At 39.0% G+C, this 12716-nt stretch overlaps 1 protein-coding gene across 8 annotated transcripts in view; it reads left to right on the top strand.

Moving 5' to 3' along the window:
• PCNX1 (pecanex 1) overlaps positions 1 to 11562 on the top strand; it is an 89336-nt gene extending 77774 nt beyond the window's left edge. For all 8 annotated transcript variants that reach the window (XM_038139932.1, XM_038139931.1, XM_038139927.1 and 5 more), the window contains 3 exons: positions 684 to 1120; positions 2479 to 2619; positions 5992 to 11562. In XM_038139932.1, coding sequence (XP_037995860.1) covers positions 684 to 1120; positions 2479 to 2619; positions 5992 to 6132 — 719 coding nt within the window. In that variant the 3' untranslated portion in view covers positions 6133 to 11562. The remainder of the gene's footprint in view (positions 1 to 683; positions 1121 to 2478; positions 2620 to 5991) is intronic.
• The last annotated feature ends 1154 nt before the right edge of the window (positions 11563 to 12716 follow it).

Below are 12716 nucleotides of genomic sequence, written 5' to 3'. Positions count from 1 at the left end.
TTCTAGCTTAATCTATCCAAGGTCCAAGGGTCCATAGTGATCTGTAGTTAAGGAGGTGACAAACACTTAAGTTGAGAAAGTTTTTCAAACATTGCCTTTACTCACAAAGGAAATACAGATGTATGGAGTTGTATGAACATAATTAGGTCTATCAGCTGAGGAGAGTTATCTGCAAATATTTAGTATAGGAAAAGCAATTACACCAATGCTCATGAACTGCAATTTGTTTTTAACTTCAAGTGTATTAAATTTGAACTTGCTTTAAAATAGTTCTAACAAATTTTCTGACCCAAACTTTGAATATGTAATCAAGCACATTATTTTGAAACATGGGCATCTATACCTCTCTTATTGCCTTAAGTATGGTAAACTGAAGTGCTGATATTAAGTAAGAAATTGTTCGTGTGGAAAGTGCAAGACTGAAGCATTTTTCAAGGTACTTGTTTGATAGGGATTGTGAATTGAACAGAATATGAAATTCTGAGATAAGATGAATGGAATGTATTGAAATGTTCTGCTATGTGAGATGCAGCAGAGATCTTCTGCAATACATCTGTTTCAGATGATGTTGGTTAGACCGATCGGTTTTGTGTATCTGTGCACTAAAACATTTGTGTGCTAGCAATCTATTGTGTGTGGGAAGCTTTATCAAACTTTCCTGATTGTGTATCTTTTACTTCTAGGCACCAGTCACAGCTCTCACTCTGTGCAGTCCAGCCTTGTCAGACATTCCCCTGCCCGTGCCTCAGTAGCTAGCCATTCATCCTACTGCTACGGCAGCCGTCATTCATCTCTTCGCACATCCACAACAGGCTTTGTGCCTTGCCGGCGCTCTTCCACCAGTCAGATCTCCCTTCGTAACCTCCCATCATCCATCCAGTCCCGCCTATCTATGGTCAACCAAATGGAACCTACTGGCCAGACTGGGGTCAGCGTGCAGCATGGACTGCCATCTTCTAGCAGCTCCAGCCAAAGCATCCCAGCCTGTAAACAGCATGCCCTTGTGGGCTTTCTAGGGACAGAAGGAGGGAGTAATGCAGCTGAAACTCAGTCAGGTGGCAGTGCAAGCCCTGCAAACCAAATGCAAGCCAAAAAGGATGACGTTATTTACAGAATCCAGGTGAATAGTCTAGAAGAACAAGTTAACCTATGTTTCTACGTGCTTTTATTAGTTGTTCCTTTGTATGTTGTTGAAATCGCTACTTACAGATACACCTTCTAGAGTATCTGGTATACAGTTTCTGTGCAGTTATGTTTGGAGAATCAATGTAAAGAAAAGATTTTCTGGACAAGCAGCCTTCCTGTATGCTCCTTGTTTGCATTATTTTTATGTTTTGCTGTAGTGCAGCTCTGAGAATGTCAGTGGAACTCAGTTCCACTTCATATTTAGTTTATCTTTTATACATTACAGCAGGTAAAGCTAAACAGCTTCATTTGCAGGATAGAAAGCTTTTTTCTTTGAAGCCAAGTAGATTTTCTGCAAAAGTAAGTGTAAAATGCTTGCTTTCACTTTCATATGTATCTATTCTTTGATTATGTCCACTTCAGGGTTTACTGAGCAGCAAACAATTCACTATTGACTTAAGTTAATCATGGCAGCCTTACTTGTTTTGTGAAAATCCAGGAATGTGTGTTCTTGCTTTCTTAACTCTTATTAGCCCCATATACATGTCTTTGGCACTATACTTGTGGGAAACGTCAAGAAGCCTATTTAAGAGGTTAGATCATAATAAACGTGATTTCATTGCTGATACCACCCCAGTTTAAGCAATCCTTAGTAAACTGCATCATAGTGGGCAAAGTTAAATTAATTTTTCAGGTCTGTGCTTAATACCTTTTGTTTGCAGGCGAGGTCCCTTTTATGAAGCTGCTTACTAATCCTCTGTGTGAGGAGGATAAAGTGGATATGTGCCCTTGGATAGTGGACATTTTGGAGATCTCTTTGTCCTTAAATAGGAAGAATTTTTCAGGAGTTTTTTCCTGCTTGCCCTGTGGAAAGGCCAGTTTACTTCAAAATACGGGGCCGGGTCTCAAATAAGCATGCCAGTAGATAAATAGTTCTTCTGCCTAACAATGTATTCCCGAAGTTTCTTAAGGTATTCTGTAAGAAGTAATGACCCTATTGTAACAGCGCATCATCACTTAACTTTTCCCTGCTGCTAGATTGTGTGCTGCCAATACTTTTGTTGTGCCAGCTCCCCAGTCCTGCCATGAGCTAGTGTAACTGAAAGAGGTGGGGAATGGAACCAGAGCTGTTGCTTCATATTCACTGCTGTCTGAAACCACAGCATCATTTCCAAATTCAGTGCTGTTTGGGCTTGGAGAGCCTGGAGCTCAAGTTTCCAACCTTAAAATTGGTCAGAAATCAGTTTCAGTGGGTTGAAGTCAATTATCTGGAATTATGCAAAAGGTTACAGTTTATCTGTTTCTTTTAAATTTTGGCTGAACTAACAGTCAAAACTCAATTCCTACTTATAGTTAATGGATCCCAGTCAAGTACTGGAAGGGATCAACGTGTCAAAAAGGAAAGAGCTGCAGTGGCCAGATGAGGTGATACGGCTAAAAGCTGGAAGAAACAGCTGGAAAGACTGGAGTCCTCAGGAAGGCATGGAAGGCCATGTAAGTTTTGCTTGGAAGTTGGCAAGCTAACCTTAAAAAAGGCAGTGTCTTGATTCTGTGACAGTCTGCCATATGTCAATGAAAAGATCGATTTAGTAGATAAGTTAGGTCAGCAGCTGTCCTCAAAGTCACTGTTGCTGGAAGAGTAGGTCTAGAGTCCTAATTTGAGGCAGAGAGCTATTTCTGCAACTCTGTGCAAAGATGCAGGATGATGTCTCAGATGTTGTAAGCCACCACTCCTTCCTTGCCTTCTTTCAGCTCGTCATGATCTCTCAGGCATTGCTCTCATTCATCCAACATTCATTTTCCTTTCTTTAAACTGTCAGTCCCTGAACAAATTTACTAACAAGTAACAGTATTTGATTTTAAATTATTCTGATCAAAATAGAGCCAAATAAGTTAGTTTTTATATGTCTATTATATAATAGATACATGGTAGGTGTTTACTTTCCTTTAAGAAGGAAAGCTGTTCTAACTAAAACTTGTGAAAGCCCATGACTTGAAATTGTGTCTCTCTTTTCCCTATGGATGTTACATCTGCAGTTTACAAAAATTCACTGCATTGGCTAGAAAACTTATCTCCCAATTTGGGCTCCTTTTATGAGCAAAAAAACCCCATGTGGTCTTTTAAACCTTTTGATTTTTACTGAGATGTACTTTTTTTTTTTAAGATCTTGATGTCTGTAAAGATGCTTCAGTATTCTCTCAGTGATAGAGGGAAGAGTCACTGACGTGGTCTACAGTTGTTCTTCAATGCAACTGTATTTTCATTTGGAATAGATCAGTTTTGAAGAAATTTCTTTTCTTACCTCAGTTGGAGGCATTATTTATGAATTGCTTTTAGGGATAGATTTTGCCATTTGAAAGTCCACGTCACTGTGGATACACGTGCAAACTTCAGGTAAGAAATGGAGATATGCCAGTAACACAGTGTGCACTGCATCTACCTGACTGTTACATCTACGTGAAGAAAAGGCCCTGGAAGCCCAATTATTCATGGAAGCAATCTACCAGAGTTGACAGTCCACTCTTAGGACAGTAGGGTTACATTGTAGGTAACACGTGTTAGTAGAATGCTGTTGTAAATGTTCTCAGTTATCTTGGGTTTAGACATACTGATGCAGATCAAAAATGTGGTAAAGATTGTGAATGTAAAGGGTTATATTGAAACATATCCTCTTGCCTGGTGTCACTGGACAATATTTTTCAGAAGTTTGTGAGTGTGTTTGGTGAATTGCAGCATGCTGCATGTACATGTACAGTGATTGATGCTATAGAAAGATTAAAACAAGGGGATTTAAAGGTCAGAGTAAGCTGTTGTTCTGAATGCTTCTCATCTATTTTTGGTACAGAACATAGGCACGTTTTTTTCAGAAGAGCATCTTTTAACCTAACAAGAAAGGGGGGAAAGCACCAGATTATCCTATGTGTGATTAGGAGGAAAGGATTTAACTTGATGACACTGCCTGCTTCAGCTGCCTGTGGTTAAACATACTAGTATCAGTAAAGCTCTTAGGACAGTCTTCCTTTTCAGACCCTGTGGCTGTGGTCCTTTCTGCAAATAGGCAGGAGTAATTCTTACCTGCTGAGTTGCTGCTCATTAAGCAGTTCACCTTATGTCTGCTCTCAGTATGAAGTTCAGCACTCGGTAGTTTAAAACCTTGCTGCTACATAGAAAAAAGCATTTTTCCTAATTTAGTTTATCTCACTAAGTATACAGTGCAATGTGTGTATAAGGCAGAAAGACATTATAAGGTTTCTTCAAAGAAATTACATTTAGCAGTCCTCTTTGCAATGTAGCTATTTTTTCCTGGTTTTGAGAGAGTATGCCCAGCATTCTTTCTACATGATACTGGGGTGTAGAAGACCCCTTTTCCTCCAAGAGATTCTTACCACCTCTTGACTACCTAGTGACAACATTTTGCATGTACCAAATAAATGCTAGTCATTATAGAAGAGACAGTAAAACTGAGTGTGGCAGTATGGCAGTGATGAGTTTTAATCTGTGTACAACTTTTTGCATATACACAGTTTTTAAGGAGCCATGATATTGATGCCTGTAGCAATCTCAAAGGCACCAGTGTTAAATTGAACAAGAATGTAGTGCTTGGACTTCATTGGAAAACTTGTTATTGTATCTGGGGACAGGGTATTCCTGTTCTCATTCCATACAGCAGGATAAAAATTATGTGGACACACTTTGAAGTCAGATTTGAACAGACACTTAAATATCACACTGTTGCATCAGAGGAACTAAAGATGCTGTGCTTCCCTGGCTGAACTGCTCTCCCTGTATCTATGCAGCATAGATCTCATGCAATGGACAAAGCTAAATGTCCTTCACCCAGTGCTAAGAGAAACTGCCAGCTGCGTATAATGAAGATTAAGTGAATCTCTTGGAAGATTGTGGTTTTCTGTTATTTTTTTCCCTTTATATCTTTAGGACTCTTGAAAATTTACTGCTGTGGAATTTGTTAAAATTAGTTTTACTTGCTTTTTTACTTACTTTGCCTTGAATTAAGGGTTCTTTTCCCACAATTGGGAAATTTGAGATAATTCTATTTTTATGAAACTGATGATACTTTACCTGTGTTAATGGAGCATCCTTATGGTTCCTTTGGGGCACCCAGAAGTTAAGGGTGTGTTTCTAAGGAGGCAGATGAACAGAGACATACAAGGTATGAAAAAAGGACCTTCTGGCAGTCAGTATCAGGCAGGATCCTTGGAAGTAGCAGATCAAAGTATTGGAGTTCTGTAGATCCAAGGAAGTATGATACAATAATTTATAGCACTGTTTCTGAACCCATTCTTCTTTGTAATATTTTTAATTTAAAATTATCTTTGAATAACTTGGTTTAGAAGATCAGCCTTGAATTCACAGTGCATGGGTAACAAAATCACGGCAAGAGCTTCAACTTGCAAGGGATGGTAGTTTACACCTGACTCCTGGTGAAGTGCGGTTCTGCACTGCACAACACTGAGGTGTTTTAAGATTATTACTAATTGAGCATCAAAATATCCCAAATCTCTATATGTGCCCTTTTTTTAGTTGCTACTCACTTTGGATGAATTGTTTGGTTCTGATTTGGGTCAAGTTGTTCCTACTCAAAGCTAAATCAGACTGGCTGCTCTCATGGTTGTAAAGGATCTAACTGTGGTATTAAGAAGCAGATCTTCAGCAAGACTTCAATGTGCGGCTTATCTATGGGTATGCTGTCATTGAAAAATGTGCAGCTAAGTCATATAGCACCTGTATTTTTGCTGCTTTAGCCCTGTAAGGGTCTTGAGTTATGATAAGCCACAACTTCGATATGACTGCTCTCCCTGTGGAGCTTACAGTTTATTATACTTTGGTTTTTTTTTCCCCCCCAGGTGATTCACCGCTGGGTGCCTTGCAGCAGAGATCCAAGTAGTCGGTCACATATAGATAAAACCATCCTGCTGGTTCAAATTGAAGATAAATATGTTGCTGTTGTTGAAACTGGAGTCCTTGAACTCGGGGCTGAAGTGTAAATCTCTTTGAGACTGAAACTTCCCCTTCTCCAATGATTCAGAAGAGAGAAGGGTCCAGAAGAAGCAGCTCCCAGGACACAAAACTTTGGTCCGGTTGTAGGAAAGGACTTGAAACACAGATTTGTCTAAGTCCCTTTCCCCAAATAAACAAGTGTAAGAAATTTTTTTAAGTTGTTAGCTGCTGAAGAAACACTTGCATGAAGGATAGATTTGTTGAGACATATCTTTTGTTTATAAATTTTGTTATGCATTGCGTAATGCTTTAAATCAACAAACTTTTCAGTTCTAAGATCAGAGCACCTCATATTTTTCTAATTGTTTTGCCAAAAATTGCCATGTCTTGTCACAGAGTGCGTGGAATTCATCCACCTTATTTTAATGAAATTGACTACAAACCTTCAGTTTGGTAAAACAGTGTAAGGGTTTCAGGTGTGGCAAGAAGAGACTGAACAGATGTATAGATTCTTATTCCTTATGAGCTAAACATTAATGAGAACTGCACTAATTTTTTTACAGCAATGCACTAAAAACAACCCTGAGATTGCTGAGAACATTTATTTATATATATAAATATAAGTATATAAAATACCATTATTTAAATTGCCTTTGGGATTAATCCCCTCCCTCTCCATATACATGTTGATGGTAAGGGCTGTGCCATGGGTTTGGTTCTATGTTCTGTATTTCGTACAAGTGCATTTGCTGCATCCTCTTCACAATAAATGGTAAAATAACAAATGTGTAGAAAAGCACCTGAGTATCCCTGTGCTACATCAGACTTTATTGTGGTGGCAGTGGTACCTCAAGCCTGTACAACACATCTAGCTTTACAGAGGGCCCCAATATAACTTTCCATCTGTCTTCCCTTCACTAGCCATGGCTACTTTGCTTCTTTACACCCAGAGCTGGCTGTGTTGTTTCACTGGCTCTTCTCTGGCAAACACAGTGGTTTTAGTTTTGTAGTGGAAGGTGCAGGTCCATGATTACTTCACAGATGCTTGAAGGTTTTTTTAATTCTATCCAATTTAAAAAGAAAAACCAGTAACAACTTCCCAAACAAAATGAAAAAATAACCCAACAAAACTTGACTTCTGCTTTCAATTATCTTTTATAGAAGGCACAGCCCTAAACTTGTATCACTTTTACCACCTTGCCTTTTCTTTCCCTTTAGTCTTCATTCTTTTCTATGACTTGAATTTTATTTTCTGTGATTATATATTCTATGTAAGTGTAATTTGAGTATTTATAACTGTGAAGTTGAATTATTCATGTGTTACATATCTTAGGTTTTATTGTATTTTTTTAAAAGTGTGTATTCAGGGAAACAAGTAACTCAGAACTATCATGGGAGTGTGAGAGGGAAACTGGTTTGTTCTTGACTTGCAGTTCCTATGACTCACTTTTCTTAATCCGTAAGAAAGAAATGTACCTGTTGTGATTGTTTCCTGTTTCTGACCTGTAATTATATAGGACTCTGTGGGGAATTTGCATACAGTTAGCTTTTGGGAGCAGCCATCTTCTTCCCAGTCACCTCCACTTCTTTATATGTGTTGTAATTAGAAGAGACTTCTGATATACCACAGAGGTTACTATAATTAATTCTCTGACATCAGAGAAACATTGTCCATTATGCACCTAATGTAAGAGTGAAATTACATGGATAAGAAAAAAGGAAGAAACGGCTACCTAAGAAACACTGGTATTCCAGCTCAAGTCACTGTAATGCCATCTGGCCATGAAAGGGTAAGTCTGTGTGCCTGGTAGCTACTCAATTCCAGCTACTGTTCCATCATACTGTGAATGAGACTGGGACCTTGCTTGCATCATAGACTATGCAAACTTGTCCTCTATATGCTGTGCATCTTAAAGTTGCATATTACTATTCACTTTATTCATACATGGTCCCATTTAATTTTGGTATAAATGCACAGATCTGCCACCCTTGAAACTATGTGGAAAAGCAAAATTATTTATCATATGTATCACATTATAGAGTAGTTGAATTAATCTCCTGCATATATGAAAATGTGGTACAGAAGATGAAACTTCTGTAGCGGTCTGGTAATGCTGCTATCAGGAACGAAGAAAATGTGTGGGTTTTGAATTGAAGACCTTTTAGTGAAGGTTTTACTCTATGTCCTTCCCTTCAGGTAAATACTTTTAATTAATTGATGCCTTTAATTAATTAATACAGGTTTTCTGTATCACTAGGAACGTTGCTTCACTTAAAAGGGAGAAGTTTGTTTGAAAATAAGCCCCTATTTGACATTAGTTGCACAGGGTTGGTTTTTTTCCCCTTGGACTTGAAGCCTTGAGGTAAACAAATGACTGAAAACCAAAATATATAGGTTAGGTTTATTTTGTTTGGTTTTTTTTAAGCTGACTGAAAGAACTTTCAGTATGTTAACTCTGACTGAACAATCTCTCACTCTCTTTGGGGCAAGGTAAGGACAATGTCCATTGCTGGTAAAAGATACTATAGGAATGGCTTGTTAATGTGAAAATTTTAGCGCATATGTGTATCTGCCTGGAATTACATTGGCAAACAGCAGATAGGGGAAGAGAGACTTTTTTAAGGGCAAAGAGAGTTAATATTTCTATTTTTTATAAAATATAAGGCTTTTGGTATGTTGACTTCAGGAGATGGATTTTCATGTGCATAGCTTACAGGTTAACACTTCCTTTCAGGTACTCGGCTAACGTCTTTTGTGAAGCCATTCACATAGTGCTCATACCTATTCCACATCTGCTCAACAGAAGTCACCTAATTGAAATTTCACTCTTCCATAAGGCTTTGGAAAACTAAAGATTTTCCTGAACTCATTAAGATTCATACAATTGCATGTTGGTTTATACAGAGTTTGTCTTTGGTTTCTACTGTGCAATAGACAAAAATGTTTTTTAATCTAACTCAGAATCACACAGAATTAACTAGGTTGAAAATGAGCTTTGAGATCATAGAGTCCAACCTATGACTGAACACCACCTTGTCAACTACTAGACCATGGTGCATACGAAGTGCCACATCCAGTCTTTTCTTAAATACCTCCAGGGATGGTGACTCAACCATCTCCCTGGGCAGCCCATTGCAATGCCCAATCACTCTTTTCTATGAAGAATTTCTTCCTAATGTCCAGCCTAAACTTCCCCTGGCACAGCTTAAGACTGGGTCCTCTTGTCCTGGCACTGGTTACCTGGGAGAAGAGATCAATCCCCACCTGGCTACACCCTCCTTTCAGGGAGTTGTGGAGAGTGATAGGGTTTCTCCAGAACCTGTTCTTCTCTAGGCTGTACAACCCCAGCTCCCTCAGCTTCCTCGTAGGATTTGTGCTCTAGACCCTTCACCAGCCTTGTTGCTCTTGTCTGGATGCATTTGAGCATCTCAATGTCCTTCCAAAATTGGGGGGCCCAGAACAGGACACAGCACTCAAGGTGGGGCCTCACTTTGCCGAGTACTGGGGGATGATCTCAACCCTGGTCCTGCTGGCCACACAGGCCAGGATACCATTGGCCTTCTTGGCCATGTGGGTGCACCTCCCCACAGGATAGACCTGTGTGGAAACCTCTGTTCTAGATGGAAATTATTTCATCTTTTGTTTTATTTTCTTGGCCTTTGTCTTGATGTGTAATACTTTTCTGCTGTTGTAAGGATGGAAAAGATGGGTATTTTCAAATTAGTCCTGTGAGTCCAAACTGAACCTTACCATAGAACAGAATTTTTTAGATCTTTCTAGACTTCTATGAAAACCCTTACAGATGTTTGCTTTTACTCTGTCCGCTTGCATTGTGATATTCTCTTGCCATAAGAACATTCCTGTTAAGTCCTACTGTTGTAGCTTCCAAGTAGATCCCAATCTATTTTCTTTCTCTCAGATTTCTTTGGAGGTTGTATCTATGTGTACATATGTAAGGACTTCTCCCTAAAACACTCAGTTGCAGAAAAGGGCTTGAAAACCCCATCAAGCAGATAATGTCATTAGTAAAAATGGCTACTACATGATGTTTTAAAACCTTTTCTCATTTCACTTCTCTGTGAAATCTTTTAAAAGGTTCTGATTAAAAAAACCAAAAACCTATAACTGTGTATGTGGCACCACTGATGATACCTAGACTTCTGTGCTACTTGCAGTGCATTATACTAGTGCTGGATTCTGGGGATCTCTCTCATGATCCAGCATGTGTGAAATGGTTTCAGAGTTTGGGGAAGATGATGGTGATGATTATTTCTTGAGGTAATTCCATGTAGGCTGAATGGCCCAACAGCCACTTTGCATGGGACATCTGACATGTTTCTGAGCAGTGATGTCAGTTTTCCAGTCGAGAGTCATCACTGGTCATTCCTCATCCCATGGTCGCAATGCCTTTGGGAACTGAAGAACCCTTTGAGAAGCTTGGATGACTGGTGAGATGAAGACGTGGCACAAGTGTATGCCTTTGGCAAGAGGCTATAAAGCTTTGTCTGGATTTGGGCAAGGGAGGGAAGAGATGCTTTATGGTTGATTCAGCCTTCTCTGATAATGCACACACCACCATGCAACCTAGGCGTGTAGATAACAAAGACGCTGCTTTAAAGACTTTTCTCAATTACAGGACTCTCAATTCACAAAATAGAGCTGGATAAATTGCATTTCTTACCATTAACAATATTATTCAACTTATATTGGATTTGGGGTTGTACCACCATAGGTTTTATGTACTTAATTTTATTAAGGAATTTTATACCTATTATATAGGCATCTATTCTTTTCTTGTCTGGCTTGCTCTTTGATATTCTAATGCAGTACATTCAGTGGCGCTGGACTCTTTCAGAAATTATACTGGTAATTCCTGGTGCCTTAGTAAAAAAGTGGGTACATAACACCTTGGTGGAATGTAAAGCATGTGACTTGTTTCACCCCAGCATGATATGCATATTTCTAAAAAGGTGATTAAGATGGCTGCCCCAAAAGATTTGGGAGTATACCTACATCACTTGGTCATGAACATTTGAATATGAGCAATTTTTATGACTTCTGGTATGTACAGTTTGAATAGATAAGCCCAGTACACTTAAGCCACAACTTTGAAAGATGGCAATCAAATAGCTGGATATGTAACTTCTTACACAGATGCCCTTGAAAGCCTGACAATAGCTGCTGGTTAGGAAATGGAGAGGGGAGTAGAGCATAAATGAGAGGATGGCTTTGGTTTTTAATGGACAATGAAAATATATATTGCCTCTACCAGCAAAAGGTTACCTTGCCAGGGATAGGGATATATGTACCTGCGTGTCTGTGAGTGTGTATGTGTCTGCGTGTGTTATTGGAAACAGCCTGTAAATATTGTAGCTGTTTAAAATGGAAAAGGCAGAGAGTTTTTTTGCAACATGTTGCAGCAAAAGGACAGTATTGACAGTGGAGAAACACTGAGAAATAAAAGAACCTTTTTTCACTTGTTGTCATTTATTGCACGATTACGTTCTCCTAAGTTGTCATTCTCACAAATTTCCTACAAGGACTGGTTTTAAGTTTACTCAAATAATCCTTAAATGAAGGATTCTCTTGTTTAAAAATTGTCTTTTGTAGCTATGCAAAGAATAACCTTACCTATTGCTATTGTACTGCCAGCATCATACCTGTTTTCATGCTTTTGCATAAATAAGTGCCACATGCCCTCTCTTGTACAGTTAAAATGTTTTGCCTTTGTTGAAGCATTTTCTCAATCACTGATTTCCCTTCTCTTGAATGTTTTTCAAAGCCCAGAACACTCTTGTACTGTCTTTGTCCTCAGTAATTTTTCATTCATAGTACTTTGCTGGGAAACACCTTACCTAACGTGGTTTAATCAGTCATTTCTAATTTTCTGCCATCCTTGATCTGATAGCCAAGCGCGACATTGGGTGGAGTCCTCATGATGACTGTATTTACATGAGACACTTTTTGATACAGTGATGCTTCTTTAAAAATATTCAGCTGCTCTTGTCCATTCTCTCAAATATTTCACACTCGTACAGAGGCAATGTTATCTTGCATCTTACAGTTTAAAAGATGACTTCTAACATAAATAATGGTGATTGTAGAGCTCTGTGTCTTTCAAGATTGGATGTTTCCTTTGTATAAAATCTAAACAAAGCTTCTGCAACTTCTGTTTGCCTGTGACACTTGCCCCATAGCTGCTTCAGGCCTGAATCTTAGAATGATAGAGAAGAACATAAATAGAGCAAGTGTTCCTAAGGAAAAACAACTCCTTGTATTTTTTACTGTGAGCAAGTGAGTCTCAGTGAAAAGATTAGAAGTTTGGTAACTGCTGTGTTTATAAGAGGCAGCTGAGCTTTCAGCTGACAATATCAAAAAAGGAGGAGCAGCACTTCCAAACTGATTTAGGGCTGGCAAAGGGTAAGATTATTGCTGTAGTCCACTGTTTCTTGCTGTTGGTGTCAGCCGACAGCCTGCAACTGGTAAAAATTGGGGAACTGGAGCCCCGGTTAGTGGTTGGAGGCTATTTCTTAAGGTAGTCTGGCCTGAGAGAAATCCAGTTCACTTACTCAAAACAATGCCTCCCTGTGAGCCTGTCAAGGACCGGGGCGCAGTCTCCTTGCTTCTACA

The sequence above is a fragment of the Motacilla alba genome, chromosome 5, assembly GCF_015832195.1.
Source record: "Motacilla alba alba isolate MOTALB_02 chromosome 5, Motacilla_alba_V1.0_pri, whole genome shotgun sequence".
In the NCBI taxonomy this organism is placed as follows: domain Eukaryota; kingdom Metazoa; phylum Chordata; class Aves; order Passeriformes; family Motacillidae; genus Motacilla; species Motacilla alba.
Note: the sequence above shows the minus strand (reverse complement) of the source record. Positions and strands in the feature narration are given on the sequence as shown.